Source organism: Sceloporus undulatus, chromosome 6, assembly GCF_019175285.1.
Source record: "Sceloporus undulatus isolate JIND9_A2432 ecotype Alabama chromosome 6, SceUnd_v1.1, whole genome shotgun sequence".
NCBI classification, from domain to species: domain Eukaryota; kingdom Metazoa; phylum Chordata; class Lepidosauria; order Squamata; family Phrynosomatidae; genus Sceloporus; species Sceloporus undulatus.
In genome coordinates, this window is record NC_056527.1 from 148,226,402 (window position 1) to 148,250,163 (window position 23,762).

Consider the following 23,762-nt stretch of genomic DNA (forward strand, 5'->3'; position numbering starts at 1 on the left):
TCCTGTCATTTGCAGGCGTCTTGCGAGGAAGAGGCTTCCTCGCTCGGGTTCTGCCTCTCGGCAGCCCCCTTCGCCGGCGCCATGGTTCTGGAGTCGGTGGTGGCCGACCTGCTGAACCGCTTCCTGGGCGACTATGTGGAGAACCTGAACAAGTCCCAGCTCAAGCTGGGCATCTGGGGAGGTAAGGAAGGAGGGCCACTCACCTGTCCAGGTGGGCGGAAGCGCCTGGGAGGGCCAAAGGTGGCCCCGGGGAGACCCCTCTTTGCGGGCCTGGGGTCTGCCCAGCCCTTGGTTGAGTGTTTGAGGGGGACCAGGAGGAGGGGCTTCCTCCTATTTAGGTAGGAAGGTCACCTACCTGGCCCAGGTGAGCCATATATGGCCTTTTTGGGGGGGCTTTGGGGGTCTGCCCAGCCCTTATTTGAAGAGGAGAGGGCTTCTTTCTATATGTGTGGGGAGCTCACTTACCTGGCCCAGGTGAGGGGAAGCACCTGGGAGGGAGATGGCCCCTGAGGGAGGGTTTAGCCTCCTCCTCCTCCTCTTCTTCTTTTGAGGGTCTGGGGTCTGCCCAGCCCCTGGTTGAGTGTTCGGGAGGAACAGGAGGAGGAGGAGGAGGGGGGCTTGCTTCTATGTAGGTCGGGAGCTCACTTACCTGGCCCAGGTGAGCGGAAGGGCCTGGGAGGGTAATGAATGGCTCCTCTGGGGTCGAAATGAATGCCCCCAGGCAGGGTTTGGCTCGCTCCTTCCTCTCCCTTTTAAGGATCTGGGGTCTGCCCAGAGCTTGTTTGAGTGCTTGGGGGGAGGATGATGGGGGGACTCACCTGCCTGGGCCTGGGAGGGCAATGAATGGCCCCAGAGGAAGACTTGGGGTCACTTTGTCCTCTCCTTCCTCCTCCTTTTTTGGATCTGCAGCCCCAGTTTGGGGAGGTGGGGGCGTGGCTGGGCTTTGGAGGTGGGTGGGGCATTTGGGCTCCCCTCCTTGCCCTTTCTTTTTTGGTGAGTCTGGGGTCTTTCCTCTAGACTCTCAGTCTAGGCCTTTCCCTGCCCAGGCCCTGTTTGGATGTTTGGGAAAGGAGGAGATGGGCATTTGGGGCTATGGGGGGTGTTGGATCATTCGGGGTGAGGAAGGGACCTTCACCTGTCTGGGCCCTTGAGGAAGAGTTTGGGGGCATTTTGTGCCCTTTCCTCCTCCTTTTAAAAGGCCTGGGGGGATCTTTCCTCCCTAACTTTCCCGCTGCAGCCCCCTTTTGGGGGTGTAGCTGGGCATTTGGGTGGGAAGAGGGGTGTTGGGGCATTGGGAGGGGGCTTCCATTTAAGTGGCAGAAGGAAAGCTCACCTGCCTGGCCCAGGTGGGCAGAAGAACCTCTGGGGTGATGGCCCTTGAATGAGGATTTAGGGCATGTTGTCCTTTTCCTTTATTAAAAGGGCCTGGGGTCTTCCCTCCCCTGGCCTTAACCAGCATCCTAGTGCAACCCCTATTTGGGGAAGTGGCCTTAGGGAGGCAGGAGCCAATGAGGGGTTGCTTGGTTATTGAATTTGTGTTCTATCTTTCTTTTAAAAATGGGGTTCAGGGTGGCTTGCAATACTTTTAAAAGGTCCAGCTCAAACATGAATCTACAGAATTTAAAGAATTAAATAGGATTATTAACAACATATAGATATATAATATGGTTAGAAACACTAACTCTTGAAGCTAACTCAGTCTCAAAGGTGCTCCATGATCCCTTTGCATATTACTGATATTCCAGACAGATATACTTATGTCTCTGAATTCTTTTCAAAGTTGTTACAGCAACAGATGACCAGACACACAAGCGTATATAAACACACACACACACACATGTATACTGTGTGTACAGCACCCTGCATGCAGTCACTCCACTGTAACTCTTGATGCTCATGTATGTATGTGTGTGTTTGATTTTTACAGCTATTTTGCAAGGAAAAAGACCCTTGTTTTTAAATAAGGCATGCATGATACCTTGTAATGTCTATCATCTTAGGGACAGAGATCCTCTTGGGATGGCACTTGCCCACTGAACTTTTATCAGCACCTTTATTAAATAGGCGCTGGCAGTAGGAAAAAGGAAGAGTGCATTCAGTCAAGGACCTGAGCAGAGCTGTTGAGAATGGCGTGACTTGCAGGTCTCTCATTCATAGGACTCCCATACGTTGAAGTCGGCTTGACTGTAGTTAACAGCAACAAATGATTCAAAAGTAATTTTTAGCACTTCAGGGGTTTAACTTAGTATTTTTACCAGCCAATTGGTAATGTACTGGAGCCCCGTTAATCTGGACAATTACCCATTTCCCAAGGAGCTGATGACTACACTCTTATAGTGCTGCTATTCTGCTTTTACTGCTCTGGCTGCCTCCTGTTGCATTCTGGGATTTGTAGTTCAATTGAGGCCTAAGAATATAGAATTATAAATGCCTCCTCCCTAAACTGCAAACCCCAGAATGCAGCAGGAGGCCGACAGAGCAGTAAAAGTGGAGTAGCAGCACTACAAAAGTGTAGTGCAGTAATTGCAGTGGTTCTTTCCTTCTCCTCTATGTTTATTTATGCAGCAGTCCTCTGAGGTAAGCTAAACAGAGTGTAGTGGAGTCTCCCTCCTTGGAGGCCTTTAAATAGAGACTGGATGGCCATCTATCGGGGATGCTTTGACTGAGATTTCCTGCATGGCAGAAAGGGGTTGGACTGGATGGCCCTTGGGGTCTCTTCCAACTCTAGGATTCTATCAAACTGTACCACTGAACTGGGGTTACAGAAGGGCTCTGCAAACTGCCCCTAAGGGGCAACCTGCAGCCGCCTCCATCTTAGCTAGCTCGGGGCAATGGCAACCGCACGCTGCGTCCCTGATCTGGCCTTTCCAGGGTGCTTTTTGTGGCTCCTTTTTGCGCCCTGGAAAGGGTGCGATAGCTGCGGTGCTGTGGCTTTAAGGCACTCCTTTGGCGCTGCGTCGTGTAAATGCAGTGCTAGAGGAGCGCCATGACGCCACGCACTGTGTGGAGCGGCACGTGGCGTCACACCGTTGTATGGGCGGAGTCAGAGCATGCGTTGTATGTACAGCACACCCTGACTTCAACCCCAGGCTGGCCTTAATGGCTGGTCTGCACAGCCCCAGAGTGGCCCTGAATTGGGGTGGTGTTAATGTCGGTTGTGTGATGGTGACACTTCACGCTGAGTACACATAGCACTGTTGCAACTTAGCACATTTGATTGTGAAATGCTCTTGTTTAGTTCGGTAGATGAACCTAGACTATAATGCCCCAAGCAACAGAAACTGAGTGCAACCAGTCCTTCCAGGTACAAACCCCCCTTCTTCCCAAAAGAGCCACGTCTCCATAAACCATAACTTGTTTCCTGTTTTAAACGATCAATGTGGAGCCTTGCATTTAGGATATTTTGGCTGCCTGGTCATCTGCTTTGGAAGTCTTTAAGTCTTTTCCCACCCCATGCCACAATGATCAGGCTAGAATAATACAAATAGTGCATGACCTGTTACACCGTATTTGTAATGCTTAATCTCAAAAGGCAAACATTTATCCTGGCATCCTCGTTGCAGAAAAAGAAATAGCGACACGGTGTGTTGAATAGATCATTGATTCAGTTTTCATTTTAGATTTGTTGTTGTGTCCATTCGACACTGGCTTTTCTTGGCAAGTAGTTTGAAATATGATCTCAGGCTTATACCTAAGGGAAATTTATATTTTTAAAGTTGATCTGTAATTTAAAATCTTTTTAAAGAATGTGTTTTGTTTATCTTGCTCATATAAATTTAAAGGGCGTGGGATTGTAAGGAAATAAAACGGAGACAGATGCCTTGTGTAGGATTGCTCTGGAATCAGTTGAATTTGAAGGGTTGAACCCAATTCTCTCAGCTGCACTTGCTTTGCGTGTTGTTGTGGCTCCTCATTTTCTTCTACCTTTCTAAGAATAATTGCTGTGGAAGGTTTCCAAAGCAGCGCATATGTGTGTGTGACTTTAAGTTTTGTGTTGACTTATGGTGACTCCATTAATTTCATAGGCTTTTGTGAAGTCGAAGGCTTTCATGGCCGGCATCCATAGTTTTTTGTGGGTTTTCTTAGGCAGGGAATGTGTTATTGTTGTTGTGTACCTTCAAGTCATTTCTGACATATGGTGACCGTCTATCATAGACAAGATTTGTTCAGAGGGGTTTTTGCCAGTCCCTTCCTCTGAAGCTGAGAGAGTGAGACTTGTCTCTGGTCATCCGGCGGGTTTCCATGGCTGAGCAGTGATTTGAACCCTGATCTCTGGAGTTACAGTCCAATGGTCAAACCATTACACCACGGTGGTATACAGTGGTCCTTCCACATTTGCTGGGGTTAGGGGAGAAGGACCTCTGTGAATATGGAAAAACCGCAAATAAAAAACCACACTATTCTTTTTATCTAAGAGACCACCTCTCTAGGAATCTCCAGGTCCTCCAGTGCAACTCTGTGGTCAATATCTGCCCGAAGTTGACCATAGAACCATGCTGGAGGGCCTACAAATGCCTAGAGATGTGTTTTCTTTAGGGATGTCTAAAAGTTCTCCAGCACAACTCTATGGTCAACCTCTCGCAGTGTTGCGCTGGAGGACCAAGAGATTCCTAGAGAGAACATATTAATCAAAACCACAAAAGTCAAATCTGCAAATGTGCATACTGTACACTAAGGGATATGGAGAAGTAGCACAAACACTGAAGATGGAGTCGCCTGGTCTTGCATACCCTTTCCGCAGAAAAATGCTTGAAGATCAGGAGAATGCAGCCAATACCTTACTGGGGCATCGCTTCTGCTTTTCTTGGCTAAATGGGAAAGTTAATACTTGGGGAAACACCAGAGCACTTCAGCAAGTCCAGTCAGTAACCCTTTTGTCATAAAGTGATCCCAGCTCCTTATGTTTCAGCTTTAGCTTAGGCCATGTTTACTTTCTTGGGCTGGCCTGGAGCAAACCTTGGGCCGAAGTGGCGGAAGGAGAGGACCAGGCCTCGCTTGCTTGAGGAATCCTCCGGCTGCAGATGACTCAGAGGGATTCTTAAAGGCCCTTTTGATAGGAGAAACCCTTTGTGGATCATGTGAGTTAACAGAGCCACGGGTTGCTTCTGGGATGGTCAGATTTCAAAACTCTTGCTGCACATCAGAGGTGTGGCATTTCATGGCCAAATGGTTACCAAATGGTCTTGCTCAAAGCTTTTTGGGAGAGTCCCTAACGTTTTGATGGATTCAGATTAAAATACTACCTTTCTTTTAAAATGAACTGTTTGATCACTAGTTTTTCAGAATCCAGATTCACTAAATTGGAGAACGGAATTTATTTATTTATTTGCCACAGGCCAGAATCTAGAAATAGATAAAATGCTGAAAAATTCAGATTACTATAGGGCTGCAACCACACTGCAGAAATAATCCAGTTCAATACTGCTTTAACTGCCCCGACTCAAGTCTAAGGAATTCTGGGAACTGTAGTTTTGTGAGACATTTAGCCATCTCTATCAGAGAGCTCTGGTACAGATGACCATCCAGTCTCTGCTTAAAGACCTCCAAAGATGGTGGACTCTCCTTCATTGGAGGTCTTCAAACAGAGGCTTGGATGGCAATTTGTTGGGAAGGCTTTGATTGTGAGTTCCTGCATGTCAGGGGGGTTGGACTGGATGACCCTTGGGGATATCTTCCAACTATGATTCTACCTCCACAAACTACAATTCCCAGGGCAGTTAAAACGGTCTCAGACTGGATGATTTCTGCAGTGTGTTTTGGCCAATAACATACTGTGAGTATAATAATGCAGTGTAATAACACAGAAGCATTCAAATCTTACTATAAAACCATACCATAAAATGAAATACTGTATTATTGCTTTATCAGTAAACTATGGCAGGTAATGATGGCTGTGTAGAAACTAGCCACTTTCGTTGTAATTTTGGGTTATCATCTGAAGGAGAGAGATTGAATCAGTCATGCCAAGGATTTTCTGTAAAAACCGAGCGATTTGAGAGCCAATGTAGTGGTTTGAAGGTAGGACTAGGACAGTGGAGACTGAGGTTCAAATCCCCACTTAGTCAAGTCACACTCTCTCAGCCTCAGAGGAAATCAAGGACAAAACTTCCTCTGAGCAACTTCTGCCAATACATTCCTCTGAACAAAATCCTCTCCTCTTTCAGTTGCTGTGGGTGATTCACACTTTCCAGCCACTGCATTTGGCTCCAAATTTGGAAAGGCCTAAACGTCCCTCCCATGTTTAAAGTTTTCTGTTGCCTTTCCCAGTCTTTCTTAGCTCGTTTCTCCCTCGAATTGATCCTTTCCTGGGACTTTAATGCATCCAGTTAGGCTTTTTTAGGCAGATAAAGGCATTATCCAAAATACAGTATTGCATAATAACTTTGCCTTTAAAGCTGGGTAAATTAATCAGTAACTTTTAAACTTAACTTCTTCTTTTTGGCTTCAAAAGTTGCCAGACTATTGCACAAGGACTTTGGATCATGCATTACTGGATACTGGCATCAAGTCAAATATTCTGGTAAATGAAAGCGAAAGGCATCAGCAGTGGCTTCAGTTCTGCTTTGTTTCTGCCCAGGTCCAGCAAGCACCCAAAATACTGTGAAGGTTTCATCCTTTCTGTATCATATTTGCTGCAAAATTGGGTTTATTTCCCTGTGTAATCTGTAAAGGGTTCACACTTTTGGCTGCAACTGGATTACAAGAATCACTAGCTGGAGTTACTATGGCTCTTCTCATGGATCAATGGCCAATGATGTGTGTTTTCTGGAAAAAGTAATAACAACAACAACAACAACAATAATAATACTTTATTTATATCCCGCTTTTCTGTTGACGAACAATCAAAGCGGCTTACATCTAAAAATCAATCCAATATACAGTGCATTGTGCATATAATATCCCCATCCCCCATAAAAAAGAATTAAACACATTGCAATTAAAACTAGTCTTTTAAAAGAAACGATAACAAAATAATCAAAATGGGTTGAGTGATAGATAGTAGAACTAGAAACTTTTCTGGTGCTCTGAATGATCTTATCTGATTTAGCAAGATTGTTTTAAATGTCATATTCAATCACATTCAAAGCTTTATGTGGAAATTATTCCACTGAAATAGTTATACAAATTTAAAGAGAATAACCTATACAGTTTAGTGCATCTTTCTTTATTGCAGTCATAGACTATTGCATATAGCCTATACATCCTTACATTTATCCAAAAGTGGCTAGACTTGAAAGAACACTGTTTATTAGGATAAATACCTAAACAAAGAAAGCCAGTGTGGTGTAATGGTTTGAGCATTGGACTATGACTCTAGAAGAACAGGGATTGGATCGCCACTCAGCCATGAAAACCCAATGGGTTGCTTTGGGCAAGTCACATACTCTCAATCTCAGAGAATGGCAATGGCAAACTCCCTCTGAACAAATCCTGCTGACAAAACCTCGTGGCAGGGTCAGCAGAAGTTGGAAATGACTTGAAGGCGCACAACAACAACAAAACCCAAAGAGATCTGCACCTGGTATATCGATAATTTAATTTGCTTTTGCTGAGATACGACTGTGGTATCTCAGCTTCGCTCCCTTACTTTCTGCACTACCTACAAGTTCCATTTCAAGCTGAGAAGTAGAATCTGATTTGGTATAACTACTAGAAGCTTTTCTTTCACAAAAGGATGGATGTGAGTCTGTGACTCCAGGAAACTTATTCCATTTTGTCTTAAACTTGTGACTGAGGTTTTGTGGAACGAACAAGCTTGGCGGTGCATTCATTTGTGGGTCTGCTCCTCTGACCATGAGTGTTTTTCAGTACTTGTCTCCTTAAGAGATGTAACTAGAGGTTTGTATCTTAATGCTTAACCCATCACTTTCTCTCTCTCGTTCTCTCTCTGGTGTGGAAAGCTTTCCACGGTAAAATATAGCAATGGAAAATGATCCATTCTGTTTCGCTTATCAATGACACACTTACCATTTCTTTGCTGATGGCATCTTTGGAAATCTGGATATGCTCTCTTGCTGTTTTATTGAGGTTTTCAACATTGAAAAAGCCCTAAATTCCATTAAATTGGACTTGACCTCCTGTTTCATAGTTCTCGAGTAGAGCAAGCAGGACTTGCAAAATAATATTGCAGAATGGAGTATCCCAGTTCAGTGCTCTGCTTTGGGACCTTCCATACCCTGATGAGTTTTTGGTCTTCTCTTGTTCCATCAATCGCCATTTCATGGCATAGAAATCTTGGAGCATCTTTGAGACTAACTGAAAGAAAAATTGACAGCATGAACTTTCCTAGACTTCAGTCTACTTCTTCCATATGCAGTTGAGCATATTTTGACATTGCTGGATTGGGTTTTGCTTTTGCAGTGGGGCAGTAGTGTTTTCCTCTCATATTATTTTTCCTCTGGGGTGTTTTATTTTTTGTACTTCTGGTAGACTGTTGGGACTGTTGATCCCAGCCTCTAGCATGTGAAAATGGTGATATTTTGGCCTCCAAACTGAATTGCTGGACAATTGAATTGAAATCAGTATTGTGACTCCGTGTGATAATTCACAAGCATCAGAGACTTCCGATAACAGAATTCTTATTCCTTTACAGGTAACGTGGCCCTTGAAAACTTACTCATCAAAGAGAATGCACTGGTAAGCAATCCGTCATCAGGAAATCGATCTGGGAGGGAGAGGGTTAAATGTTCTGGTTCTCCCAAAATGAATTCCAAATCACTTTTGCCCCACTCTTTCTTACAGATCTATAGGTGCTTTTAAACTTTAAAACAGTGTTTTTGGAGATCTGGTCAGGAGCGTCCTACATCGCTCTACTCTCCCAGAATATCAGTTAAACACCTCGCTTCCATACTAATGTAATTTATGGCCTGGATTGATAGTTAATTACTTTTCCCCCTCTGTTTAGGGTTAAAAATCGCATATCTTCAGAGTGCGTGCAATTTACTTGAAGGTGTGACATCGTCTTACGAGTTTCTGAATGCTCATTTCCCTCTATTAAGAGTCTCCTAAACCAGCCAACCTTAAAACAATTTTTTTTAAGTATACAGAAAAACAATTAGTGTTTCACATCTTTTTGGTGTCTCATGAGTGTATCTTCCTCTTCTTCCTAGAGCGAATTGGATGTACCTTTCCGTGTAAAGGCTGGGCAAATAGGTAAGTTTCCTGTTCCAAGTTGTGTTTCTATTTAGAGGTAATGAAAAGTGGGGGGAAAGAAGAATTGTTTGGCAGTTCGGTAAATTTACATTGGATAAAAAGGCTTTCAAAGTATTTTTCAAGGAAATTATACCACATACACAACATAGTCAGTTGGGCAGTTTACAGACAGAGGACAGTATTCCGTATCAGCTACTTAGTCAACTAAGGACCAAAACACACTGCGGAAATAATCCAGTTTGAGACCGCTTTAAGTGCCCTGGTGTAATGCTAGCAAATTCTGGAAACTAATTTGTGAGACATTAAGACTTCTCTTTCAGAGAGCTCTGGTGCCACAATAAACTACAATTCCCAGGGTTCCCTAGCACTGAGCCAGGGCAGTTAAAGCGGTCTCAAGATGGATTATTTCTGCGGTGTGTTCTGGACCTTAGTAGCCTTTCCTGGCTCCACTTGCTCCCCCAAACTTGACAGAAATGCCATTTATCCATACTCTGATCCCTGGCAGAATGTACCTCCTTCTCCCCATCTAGCTGATGCCTAATAAAGAAGATCTGTGTGTGGGAGTTACATTCGTGGCTCTAGTGTCATGGTCATGATTAAGTAGTGATGGTGAATACAGAAGAGTTACCTAGATTTACTTATCCCTGTTCCGTATTCACGGTTGCTACTTGGTCATGTTCGTGATACTATTGCCGTGATTGCAACTCTTCCCCAAACCTACTTCAGTAGACTTCAACTGCATGGGGAGAAGAAAATCCATTGTGCTCTTGGCTGGTGTATTACCTTTCTGTCAGATTTGGGGAAGGGGTCAGTCTGGAAGAGGTGAATTAGTTGAGTAAAACTAAGTAGCTGAGTTTGTAGGATCTTTCCCTGGAAAAGCTGTTGGAATGTATCCAGCCAGAGAGATTATAGACAGGAAAACACTTCCTTGACATTTTGTTTCAGTGTTTCTGCTTGATAACAATAAAACATTTACCTTTCTTTCCTTCTATTCTCCATTTTTGTAACCGCCAGTGTTTGCTCATGACCTAGATCTGCAAGTGTTTTGGGGTTTATTGGGATTTTCTTCTGTCTATTCTACAAGAATGAAGTCCAGGTCTGGACAGAGGGTGAGGCTGCAGTAAGAACAAACCCATTAAATTCCAACTGATCCTCTTCAGTAAATACTCGTAAAAGATTTAATCACTTAGTAAACAACTGCAGTGGAATCTGGGATTTCAGGCTCAAAATCTAGGAAACTTGCAGTACAAAGCGTTAATAGTATTTGGCTTGATCTCCGGTTAGATTTTACTGCTTATCAGATCATTGAAAAGAGCAGTGCACAATTAATACATTGCTCTCTGCTTTGGCTGTATTCTTTGAATTCATGTATTTGAATGGCTTCGTAAGGCGAGTACCGTAGTTGGCTCTGCGAAAACATGGGAGCTTCTGCGTTATGTATTATGGGTGTGTACTCTGAGTGTAGTGAGAGAAGGACAAGATTAAGACTGGAATACCATGCCAAGATGCATGCTTCATGCTGAATACAGTTTTATGTTAGTTTTATAGAGGCAGGTGCTTTTCCTAGCTAAAAGTGAAATGGACAGATTCTGGACAGTTTGGTACTTTTGATAAAATGGCTGTCGCTTTGCATTCCCTCCCGATTTAAACTTCCATTCCACCAAATCCATCATTTTGTGGGGTTTGTGTGTGTGGGGGGGTGTGACCAAAAATAACATGGTTTCCAGTGTACTATATGCTTTACTTTTTAGCTTAATCTATTTTGTTTGGTAGAATACCAGATTTAGGGTCATTAGAGTTTGTCTTCCCATAAAGGAACCTTAGTGGCACAATAGTACTGCAGCCACAAGGTTGTGAGTTCGATCCAGGCAGGGCTCCAAGGTTGACTCAGCTTTCCACCCTTTTGTAGACTGGTAAAATGATACAGTCTCTATTCATTCATTATATTTGAGTGTAACAAAATTAACTCTAAATATAAAATACTTTATTCTTAGATAAGCTTACTCTGAAGATACCTTGGAAGAATTTATATGGCGAAGCAGTAGTTGCAACTCTAGAAGGCCTATATCTCCTTGTTGTCCCAGGGGCAAGTAAGTGACTGATGGGAGAGCTGCCTTGGTCCATGGGATTGATGGGCAATTAAAACAGTAATTAAAGCTTTAATTTAATACATTTCTTTGAGCCTTGGGGAGCTAAAGTTTCCTGTTTGGACTAAAACGTTAATTCCATAACACTTTGTCTTCTAGGCATTAAATACGATGCAGAAAAAGAAGAAAAGTATCTGCAGGACAGTAAACAAAAGGAGCTGGCAAGAATCGAAGAAGCCTTACACAAAGCGGCAGCAAAGGGTAATATACAGTTTCTCTCAGGGGTTCTAAGAGAGTGTACCTAAAGAACTCCAGAGTTTCATCTTAAGAACTGCTTCTGAAACCAGGCCAAGGCTGTAAAGTCCCAGATCTGAGCTGCTTGGTTCTTCATCAAGCTGATTCTAGAAGCTGGAATTTGAAATAATTTGTTCAGGTTTTTAAAATGTCACCATTGATCTTGGCACTGTATGTTGGTAGTTCAGGTTCTTATTTCTGTCCTTAATTTGGCTTCATGGAATCCTCTTCTGTTGTGCTTTTCTTTTTAAAGAGTCATATATAGCGTTGTGCTGCTGAGCGCTTGTGATGTCCCATATATTTGCTTCGTGTATTAATGCAGCAGAATTCTGCTGTCATGAAAATTGTAGCTAGTAGTAACATGAGGCAGGACCTTCTTGGCTGTGGCACTCCAGAGAGGTTTTGTATGGATCCTTCATAGTTTTTATTAGGGCAGTTCAGGCATCTTTTATTTCACCACGCTTTTAACATGCTTTAACTGTTTGTTGACTTTAGCTATATCTTTACTTTGTTTTTGTAGTGGTTTTACTACAGTATTTTTCAGTTGTAGTAAGACTATGCACTGCCTTGCATCCAAAAAGTAATATATAAATGATTTTATGCCTGTTTATTTGTGTGTGTGTGCAGATACACCTCCCCACCACAGTGTATGTCAACATTTGTACTGCAGGAGCGGAAAAAGACCATTGGACCTTTTCAGTCAGCATTCTTTTTCTAATACCACTCTACACATAAATATCCGCATTTCAGATTTTGTTTATTTGGAAGAAGGTGATACTTGCCTTTTTGCTGGGCTGGAAGGGATAATAACAGCTGATTTAAGACCCTTATTAGTAAATGCTCCATCAAAGCACAGTACTTACATTTGTACTTGTTACTTATAGTTTATCTTCCAGTGAGACAGCTGAAAACTAAAAGGCTGTATTGTGTGAGGTTCACACTGTAGATTGTAATCCAGCAATGGCTGTGAAAGAAGTCACTGGTGAAGGTTCAACAGTCTTTTTACGTACTTTGGAAAATAGTTCTCTCTCTTCAAGTACTGCAAACTCTGTGTTGGTGGTTCAGATTGGAAAGTCGATTCTGTTCTTTAAAATGTAATATGCTTTCTAATTACTGCTGTCATGTGGATGAAGGAGCCCATTCTGATTTCATTTATGGCTTGGAGAACATTGTGTACAAGGAAGGCAAATCTGGTGGGTATGCATGCTTAACACCTACATTAAAGGAGGCTTCAGGTGGGAGACTGTTGGTCTATAGGTTACCAGATAATTCTAATAGTTGGGGGTTATATGGATTTTTAATAAGCCAGAGCTGTATGGATGTCCAAACATTCCCTGAGCTTTGGGGAATTAAGACTCTCAGAGGCTTCCAGGAGAGGTGGTCATTTTGTTTCTGTTGATTTCCCTTCCCAGTCAAGTAATGTCCAAGGAAGAAGCTGAAAAAGAGCACATTGGATGTTTGTGACCTCTCAGTACTGCTGATGCAGCTTTAGAAATTCTTCATCCAAGGCCCCTTCCTGTTAAAATGCCATGGCATTAGTGTAGTGCAAACCGGTCTGTTCGCTTTTGAAAAGGAATCACCTTTTTGGTTAAAGTGTTCAGATTCCCTCGGCAGAAAGTCAAGGCGAGTGTCCTCTTCTTCCACCAGCTGCCTCTGTGCGTTCAGGGGCTCTGCATTCCCCTCTTGCCCAGAGCACTAATAGTAGTAGTAGTAGTCTATTTATTTATAGACCGTCTCTCCCTATGGATCAAGGTGGGTTACAGTAAAAAATAAAATTACATAACAGAACATAACCACCATTTATACATTCCCCTAATCCTCTACCAACATAAAAATAATAGCAATCCATTACCAATTATCTCATTAAAATAATTACAATAGTTATAAAACAGTTAAAAATGCCTGCCTGCTGGCACTTCTCCTAAATCGTACCTGAGCTAGTTTGATAGCCACGGTTCCCGTTTTGCTCATGGGAAAGCTTTTTTAAAAAGAGCTTTTTCTTGTTCTAGCATTTGTAAGCTGTCTTGGGTCCCCGGCTGAAAAAAGGCAGGACTAAGTAAATAAGTCAACATTTGCCATTTTTTGAATCTAGCTCCTGAGGAGTCTGTGAGTCATCGGTACCAAGTCCGAGTCAAAAAGACCCTTCTCAAGGCTGGGTAAAACCCATGCAATTGGAGTAAGCTGGCTTTTTTTGTGAGCATATCTGGGGAGCCCCGGTGTGGCAGCTCTTGAATCTGTTTTCTATAGGCTGAGGATTTCCCCTTTCATTTAATGTTGGCAGAGAGAAAGGAATAGGAGGAAGGGAAGCACAAGGTTGAAGGACAGAGGAAGGAGAATGAAATAGAGTAGGAAGGTTGAGGAAAGGTAGTGGAGGGATATGGAAGGAAATGATAAGAATGAGTCACTTTGATGAATGAAAGTATGAAGGATGAGAGGGAGAATAGCAAGGAGAAGGGGGTAATGGGGTAAGGATGCTGTTAGGATACGTATTGGGATTTACTTAGATTTGATATATGTGTAGTAGAACTGGAGAAGGCAATAATTGGATTTTATGGATAAGACAGAGAGAGGAAGGAGAGTTTATTGTTATTATTAAGTATATAAGTACAGTAATAGGGTAGTTAGTATGATTGTATGTAACTAGTTGTTAGTAGACTGTTTCTTTCTGTGTGTTTTGATTAACTGATGAAGTTGATTGTTTGTATTTTTCATTGTATTGTCTTGTCTTTTTTAAATTAGTGTGTGTGTGTGTGTGTGTATATATATATATGGGCTCAGAGGAGAGCAGAGCACCTCTTTGCCAGGGGTCTGTTTTAAGGACTGTGCTCCTGTTCCCACAGTGGATTTTCACTATTTAGTGACAATGCAGGAATTATACTAAAACTCAAATCTTTAAAATTACGGAAGGTATGGTGGAGGAAGGATTATTGACAGAGCACTGTCTAAATTATGTCTCTTACCAGGGTTGGACGCTGTACTACTGTTGCTTCTGCCAGAACTGGCGATCCCCCTTTCCCTCTATATTTCCTCTTGGGCTAAATGTTCCAATACTGCAGTCACTGAATATCCATATTCCTGTTGGAGCTTGACTTTGATCTAGGATAGTATTATGTTGTACAGTAACTTAAGAGAACTTTACTGGAAAATGTATCTTGAGAACTAATGTGGTAGCCTAAATCCAGTTTCTTTCCCCAACTGTTGAGGCCAGTGGTGAGCCAATGTTTAGCTAAATCCCACTGATTCAATGGGTACTACTCTAGTTCGGACTACCAGTTGAATGTGTACCAGCATTGTTGAGTCATAATTATTTGTCTGATATACATTTATTTGGGGAAAACACCCACGTAACATATTAAATAATGCAATAATTTTTTTATTGGGGGTGGATAAAAGAATTACATCAGCGTTTTGGGTAAGAGGTGAGAGCTCACTTTCCTCTGTGAACGTCTTATTTTGTCTTCCTTTACTCTTGTTGCTTGCTTTGACACTTGCCTAACTTTAATTTATCCTTTTCCCATTAAATTGCTTGCATTGAGAAGGACGTAAGTCTAAAAAGGCTAAAAAGCATTTTAGGAAACCATTTAAAGTCCATGATCTCTCAAAAGGTGGGTAAAATCAGCATAGTGTGTTGAGCATTTTGTGTGTGGCTCTTATTGTTATACGAGAGACTTGCAGTGATACGCACAATTTTGTTTATACTTGGAGTAAGTTAATGAGAAATTTGACTCCAGCAGATCAAACCTGGGATGGATTTAAGTTGGCTCTACACATACCTATACTGTATGTATGTTGTTCCAGACCTGTGTGAAAGATTTCATGGTAAAGACATTTGTCATGTTCTTTAGGTCTTCTTCTAGGTATCTGATGAAATCTATTCTTTACTTGCCAGCCTCAAAAATATATTGTCGCTCGATCAGTTTGATTCTCTTCCTCAGTGCACAGCCAATAATGTATGTTCTTGACTTGCTTGCATTTCCATTCTTCTTTTTATCTGTTGCTTTAATACTCTTTAAAAACATTTGATTGTTTTGGTAGTTATTATTGTTAGTTGCCTTAAAGTATTTGCTAATGTTCTAAACATAAACTGTGATTTAGTAATTCACGCATGACTCTCCAACTTGGGTGCTCCCTTCATTTTCTCTGATGCAGCTATAGTCAAGATTTGAAACTTCTCTTTTCAACTAACTGCGGTTTAGTGTTGCATCTAAACTTGGAAAACTGGGCTTAATCATAACCTGAATTTAAGAAAACCAGTCAACTTCGTAAACCATGCGCTTGGATGTAATGTTAAACTGCGGCTAGCTGAAAGCAGAGCAAATGTTGTCTGATCTCATTACTGTGAAATGGAAGGAGGAAAGGGATAAACATAAGACTATGGTTGGTTCCTTAATACCAAATTATAGCTCTGAATTTTGTATAAAAATGGGCTGGCCTTGTCTCGTTTCTAGTGGCCCATGTTCATGCGCATACATGGCATATGAAAGTGGTTGCTAAATGCTCATTAGATTGTTACCAGAAATGCATTCTGAATACACTTAATTGTGGCAATGTAACCGGTTTTCTATGCTATATCCCTTTAACTGGGTGGGAATTGTACAGCCTTCCTCTTCTTCGACTGCAATACCCAGCATTCCTCCCATTGTAGTCTAGAGCTGCTGGGAGTCGCAGTTTCTGAACTTCTAAAGGGCCATACAATTTCTACTCCTGCATTAATAAATGAAAACATTTATCCACAAATGCTTTGCTGTGATTTAACGACTTTGCTGAATTTTCCTGTCGTTGTCTTTTTTTTCTGCTCTGGAGAAATAAATGGGCTGTAGGCCATTTGGAGAACATGAAATCGAAAAAGACAAATGTCTATATTTACCTCCTTTATAACCAGGATCATAAAATTAAAGTGGATATTAAATGTAGCTTTACTAAATGGTGTTTAATGCGATAGTCTGAATACCAAATTAAATGGATGAACCTCAGAAATATGGCCTTGTGGCAGAAGCTCACTTACGGAATCGTTTTCTAGATAAACCAAAGGAAGAGAAGAAAGATACTTTCTTGGAAAAGCTGGCAACGCAAGTTATCAAAAATGTTCAGGTCAAAATCACAAGCATCCACATCAAGTACGAGGACGATGTGAGTAGTTTCCAAACTCTTCAGAATCTAAAAGTATGTTCTGGAATCCCAGACTAGAGCATAGTTTTTCATAAGGCAATAAAGCTTGCATTTAATGGTCTTCAGTACGGGAAATGTGGCAAGAACTCCTTTAAAAACATGTCAAGTCACATTTTTCTGGGCACAGTTGATAAAATTTGCACAAAACCTCAGCTGTGCCAGATGCTAATCTATAGCCAATGAACATACAGTGCTATTTCTGTGCCTTCTGTGTAGCTTCTAGTAATACATAGAAAGTGGAAATTCTTGATGGTGATCTAAACAAATAATAATCTTGTACTGAGTCCAAGTTGAGTCACCAGATCCAAAGCTTGCAAAATTTCAGTCCAGTTCCACATCTAGTTATGTGTGGGAACATTTCGGTTGCATTTCAGATGTATATATTAATATCTGTAATGTAATTTTAAAAATCTTGTCAGTGTTCAGAGCTGCTAGTATCAGATGGTGCTTCTATAAAAAAACACACATTCATTTCCCATAAAATGACTAAGTATTTAAAGAGCAGCACAGATGCTAAAGACAAAGAAGGAGGGAAATTCTAAGAACAAGCACCCAGCAATCCTTATGGATGCTTGCCCTTGTGTAATGCCCAGTTGCATAAGTAGGCACACAATGCTGCTTTTAGGAAGGAAAAAAGAGGAAACAAGGAATAAAATAACGGCTGTATCTATTCTACAGAATTAATGCAGTTTGGCACTGTTTTAATTGCCATGGCTCATTGCTATGGAATTCTGCGATTTGTAGTTTTGTGAGATCCCAAGATTCCATAGGAAGGAGCTATGGCAGGTAAAGCTTTGTCAAACTGCATTGATTCTCTTGTATTCTGTTGTTTATTCCTTGAAATTCTTATAAGTAATCTCTCTCCTGCTCCCATCTTGTAAGAGTAGAATTGTGTGCATATTTACCATATTGTTGGTAGCCTCAAAGTATCTGAAGACACAAAGTCATGGAATACTTTAGGCTTCAGTATGTTTGCAAGCACTTGCCTCAAGTACTTTTCTGTTAAACCTGAATATAAGGCTGTGAAGAGACAGGAATTGTGTGAAGATAATAAATAATAATAATAAAATTTTTATTTGTATACCGCCCTTCCATCGATCAGGTGGATGTTTAAGACGTAAAGGTGTTTAATATTACACACAATATTTTCTCTTTCCGTCATTTCTAGATTACAGATCCTAGCCGTCCGCTTTCATTTGGAATGACACTAGGAGAGCTCAGCTTGCTGGTAAGGCTGTCCTTTTATTTCTGTCTGACCCATGCAGATTTAACCAAGCAAGAGACTATTTACATGCTTTTGATAAAGAATAACAAAGATGTTCTTTTCTTTAAGTCCCAGCCAATGTAAAGAATGCTGGGAGTTGCAGTCAAACTACATCTGGGCAGCTGTATGATTTCATTCCTGCTGTATGCATTGCAGGAAAATACAAGAAAAAAATATATACTAGGAATCAGCAGAATTTGAAACTGATGGTTTCCAAATTGATTTCTCTTTTACTTTAAGCGTGGATGAAATTCAGTTACAGTTACGTTGATATGTGCTAGAAGTAATTCTGTGCTAGAAGTAAATCCTAGTGAGTTCAGTGACACACACTTTAAATAATAATAATAATAATAATAATAATAATAATAATAATAATAATAATGGAACATTAACAAATAAAAAAACACAGAAGAATAACTATAGCCGAGCAGCTAATCTGACAAGGACAGCAGCTAATGTCACTGCATTACTCTTGCCATAAAATGTAGGTGGTGTGTCTTGTTCACTTTGAAAATACTGTCAAACTATGGAGGGGTTTGTACATCTTTTCATTGTCAGCCCCTTGTGTCTGATGCACTCTGGACTCTACTGTGGCATCTTACTTTCTGTTACCGTACTTTGTCCCTAAAAGGACGTTTGGCTCATTTGCTCTTTTTTCTGTAGATCTTTTATAATGACAAACCTTAGTGGTTAATCTTTCAAAGCTGCTGTCTTATTAAAATGTGGGAAATCATGCCAAATGACCCTTTTAGCCGTGAGACTTTTAACATGTTTTTGTTTTAAATTTCCAATTTGCAGACCGCTAATGAAAACTGGGCTCCTTGCATTCTAAATGAGGCTGCAAAAATCATATACAAGGTACAGTCATGGAAAAGCAGAAGCTCTTTTAACTTAGCAGTCCGAAGAGCTATTATAGAGCAGCATCTTCAAGAGAATTATGACTTCAGTAGCTATCATTGAAATTATAGTTTATAATTGAAATTATAATTGAAAGAGCTGATGTAGTGTTTTAATAAGTATTAAAATGTATCCATCCATTTCAAGGCATATCCTAAGAATTATGGCCTAGAATCCCTTTTAAGTCACTGTTAGGATTTCTTCCGTCCATTGAGGTTTCAAGAAACAATAAATAGTTGTGTTAGTGTGGCATTGGTCAATGTACACACTGTGTTTTTATATTATATATGCAATGTATAAATTCCTTTTGGTGCTCTTTCAAATCTGCTGCTATGTATAAAGGTAAAATGAATGTTATCTCTGTTGGCTTGCCTGGAGCAGTCTGATATTTGAACTGGTTCAGCAGCTACTAAAAATGTGGTAATTCAGCGCACACTTTGCCCTCTCCATCCCAGTGATGGCTGTTGCAAGTACTCCATGTAGTAATGGCAACAGCCATCTAATACAAAGAGAAAGTTCTCTGTCTCTGTAGTTGTTATTCCATTTTCCTCTATTTTTATAGATGGTGAGTAACCTAAATTCCAGTGATTTCATACTGCTCTAAGTATGACTAATTCTAGCTCCAACCCATTAAGGATGTGGAAACTTTCACCATTTTCTCTGTACTGTCATTTTTACTCCAACATTTTGTAGACAGGACAAGTGCTGCACAATATCTAGAAGTCTGCATAGTATCAAGTGAAACCCTACATAGAATTTAGTGCCCCACTGAATTTATTATTGTTTGTAATGCATTCTTAGGCAGGATACAGACCTCTGCTTTGCGGCGTTCTCCCGCCGGCGCCATTTGCTCCGCGCGGGAGCCGCAGCAGCCAAACCGCACGGAGCAAAAAAGAAGCTCCATTTCAGAGCTTCTTTTTGCGGCGCCTCTATGACGTAGCGAGGCGCCGTTGGCGCATTCGCGACGTCATAGGCGCCGCGACACATCTGGACGCTATGCGTCCAGTATGTAAAGATGGCGGTGCCCATGTGGAAGGGGTGCCGCCATCTTGTACGTATTGTATACGTACTAGGGTTAGGGGGGTGCAGAAGCACCGCCCCTTCCTAACCCTAGTACGTATACAATACGTACTATATGGCGGTTTGTATCCCGCTTTAGACTTCTTTTTAAATGCCAAGATCTTTGCCCTAAATTGCTCCTTTACTTTCTGAAAACAAAGCGTTTTATGGTTGTTCAGTGAGATTTTCTATCTTTACCACACAGTAACTAATGTCAAGTGTCTGTATTTTCAGCTCTTGCGCCTCGATGCCCTCAGTGTCTACTGGAATGTGGATAGTGAAATGTTTTATCATGCTTCCCGGGAACATATACTGGTAATTTAAACCATAGTATGCTTGATGTTAAACAAACTTTATTGTCTTGTTACATTATTTCTTATCTTGACATTGAGAAAAATGCATGGGTGCCGGACTGGGTTGGGCAAGTACAGCAGGTCTAGGGGACAATATCTGCCTTAGAGATGGACACCTGGATGCCCCAATGTGGCAAAAACAACACCCCCCCCCCCCCCAAAGGGATCTTAAATGGTTTGGAAAAAAATGTGTATTTGGTGTTCAGCACTTCAGAAGGGATGTGCATCCTGTTTAAAAGGTGAATTGGTTCTTCCTGGAGAACATAAAAAAGGCAGTCCAGCAAGTCTGGGATCTGGAAAAACAGCTGAGGGTTGTTGCATGTCACTATGCTGCACTTGGAGGAGCAAGTGAGAGTTGAACATTTGGGAAATGTTTACCTTTGAACATTCAGATTCTTGGCACAGAAGCCCTTCCCTGCCTCCTATGTTTACTGCTCTTTACCGCTAAGTTATACAATTTAAGAGCATTTCCGTGGGAGCAGCATATCCGATAATGTTACAGGAATTTCAAACAAGCAACTTACTTTTGCAGTGATTATGTTACCTGCAAAGCATTTGGGCATCTCTTTGAGAGCTGTTTGTTCAGTGTCTGCTTCTTTTCCCCATTGTTTTGGGGTTACTAAAACATACACCCCTAACACCATACACTGATGGCAAATCAATTTATTTTATCTTTTAGCCCTTATAGTTGTCCCAAATGTTATATGATCACCCCATTCCCCTTGTTGACAAGTCTTGGTTTACCAAACCTCTCACTTTATCTCCTAAGCAGATTACATTGTAAGGCTTTTTCGATAATGTGATTACTTGAAAATGAGCTAACACATTTAATGGACACCAGATGGTTCCGTGCACCGTTGTGTTGTGTATGTTGCAGTTTTTATTAATTTCTGTTGCTATGTATATAAAATGTCCTTTCATTATGAAGACGCGTCCCAACTGGCTTTCCCTCCTGCAAAGTGTAGCACAATTCTGTACAGATCATTTACTGTTTAAATATAATTAAATACCCTCTTTGTCTTCAATTGTGGATTGGGGTTAGTGGTAAGAGATGCTTTTGGGCAGTTTGTGGAAATCCTGCAGGTTACATCTGACCCACAGGTTGGATTTGGGTTTTCTGCCCCTATCTTACAGATTGCTTTCCTGGTCTGGAAAGTGGTGTACAAATACATTGTTCTAAATATGAAACTGAGTCAAAGAAATATACTTGTCCCTCCACATTCACTAGGGTTAGGGGCACAAGACCCCTGTGAATATGGAAAAATGACCATGTTTTTACCTGAGACGACACTTCTCTAGGAAACTCTAGCTCCTCTAAGGCAACTCTGTGGTCAACGTCCGACAGACACTGACCATAGAACTGTGACTGGAGGAGCTACAAATGCCTAGTGGAGTGTTCTCTTTAGCAATCTCTAGGTCCTTCAGTGCAACTTTTAGTTAAAGTTGACCATAGAGTTGCACTTGAGGACCTAGATATCTGCAAATATCAATGCCGCAAATATGGAGGTAGAAGAAAAAAGAATAAGAGATGGCATTAAAAACAATCAAAATGTGAGAGACATAAAAATCAAGTGAGCAGCATAAAACAGACATGATCAAACCAGCATGTAGGTAAATAAAAAGCAAAAGTATGCATATCAATTTTGGCTTGTAAACAAACTATTTTGATGAAAACACTGTTTACCACATTTGTCCATGAAACCAAACTACAGCTTGCTGGGAAACATAAGCTTCTGGTCTCCTTTCCCCCTGCAAGGAGGAAACGCATGATCCAACGCTCATATCTGTTCCACCGTCATCCTTCTGCCAAGATGGGTAGGAATGCCGTCTGAATAGCTTTTTCAAATAGCAAAGGAAATTGCTGATCCTGCAGCCTTGCCTATGTAGCTTCCCTTCAGAATTTTTGTTGTTTTCAATATTTCAAAACTGCTTGCTAAGTGGTATTTGAACAGGCAACCCAATGCTTTATGTAGAAGAGCACTGTTAGCTTCAAATGCTTAGGCAGATGGCAAAAGAATGTTGCCTAAGTCTTTATAACAGAAACATTTGAAAGATTTGCACATCCTGCAACGGAGCAGCAAGGACATTTGCATCAGCTGCATACCTCCGATTTATACTCCAGCTTCAATGTATAATATAAACTGGTGTCAGTTGTTCAATAGGTATGGAGTATAATGCCCAGAATGATCCTCTGTTCTCTGTTACAAGGTCCTCTTTGCTAAACAAGTTGTATAGATTTTAGAGACAACTGTTCTTATCAATCAGTGCTTATAATTTATGTTTCTGATTTGTGGTTGCTTGTTGTTCCTTAATCGAAATAGCCTCCGCATGTTACAATATTACTGTTTCTAAGTGACAAAACTGTGTGGTTTGTTTTGGAAAATCGGTGTTGGGATAGGCAATGTCCTCATTTCCAGGAGAGTTTCGACAACACAGTTATGAGACAGGAAATAAATTGAACAACAAATAAGATTATGCGAGTGATTTTTTTCTCTTTTATTGCGTTTTTTGAAATGAAAAGCAACAGGGAAGTGTGCACATTTAGACATTTGTGGCCATATTTTTCCCAGCAGAAAGAGTTATTTGGCTTAATATTATGGTGTTCCAGTAGAGATGCACATCTGTCAGTGTATTCTTTGCTCTAATCTCCCAACGTGAACATCTGTTTCCTTGCCGGGGAGCCAGAAGCCGGAAGAATCATGTAGTTGATCTATACTTGGATGGAGTATGCTTTCTAATTATGTTTACCTGGGGTGAAGTCCTCCAGAAAAATCTTGTTTCTACCGTGCTTTTAAAACACTTTAAATCTTAATATCACTGTTTGCAAGCCCTTGCAAGGTAACTATTGTAAGTTATATCTGTCGGGGTTATTTTCTCATACTCCTTTGAAAAACAGTGGAATGCTCTATATTTGAAGGCCATGTATAAAAGTGTAATACTGAAGCTGCAGTTGTACTTGTGGTGTTCCTTCAAGTCATTTCTGACTTTTTTCCCCCTGGGTTTTTCAGGCTCTGTGGCCATGCTCTAGAAAAGTTTATTCCTGATGTTAGTACACCTGATGTTGCATGTTTTGTATGTTTGCCATAATTTGGTGCTGGCCATGTGCCGTAATAAATTCATTCATTCATTCATTCATATTCCTGACGTTTCACTGGGATCTGTACCTGGCATCTTCAGAGAATGCTGGCATGGAAGAAAGTTGGGTGTATGTATATATATATAACAGCATTCTCTGAAGATGCCAGCCGCAGATGCTGGCAAAACGTCAGAAATAAACTCCTCTAGAACATGGCCACAGAGCCTGAAAAACCCACAAAAAACTATTGACACCGGCCCTGAAAGGCTTTGACTTCACATTTCTGACTTAAATTGTGAGTTCCTGCATGGTGGGGAGTTGGACTGGATGGCCTTTGTGGTGTCTTCTGACTCTATTATTCTATGATTCTATTGTTCTATAATTCTATAAAGTGGTGACCCTAAGGCAAA

At 41.1% G+C, this 23,762-nt stretch overlaps 1 protein-coding gene across 1 annotated transcript in view; it reads left to right on the forward strand.

Moving 5' to 3' along the window:
- Positions 1-23,762, forward strand: part of VPS13C (vacuolar protein sorting 13 homolog C) — a 93,655-nt gene continuing 69,893 nt past the window's right edge. The window contains 11 exon segments of the mRNA XM_042472074.1: positions 1-181; positions 8,594-8,637; positions 9,111-9,153; positions 11,148-11,243; positions 11,400-11,501; positions 12,668-12,727; positions 15,074-15,139; positions 16,555-16,664; positions 17,872-17,931; positions 18,766-18,825; positions 20,158-20,238. Of these exon segments, the coding sequence (XP_042328008.1) occupies positions 82-181; positions 8,594-8,637; positions 9,111-9,153; positions 11,148-11,243; positions 11,400-11,501; positions 12,668-12,727; positions 15,074-15,139; positions 16,555-16,664; positions 17,872-17,931; positions 18,766-18,825; positions 20,158-20,238 (822 nt within the window). The 5' untranslated portion in view covers positions 1-81.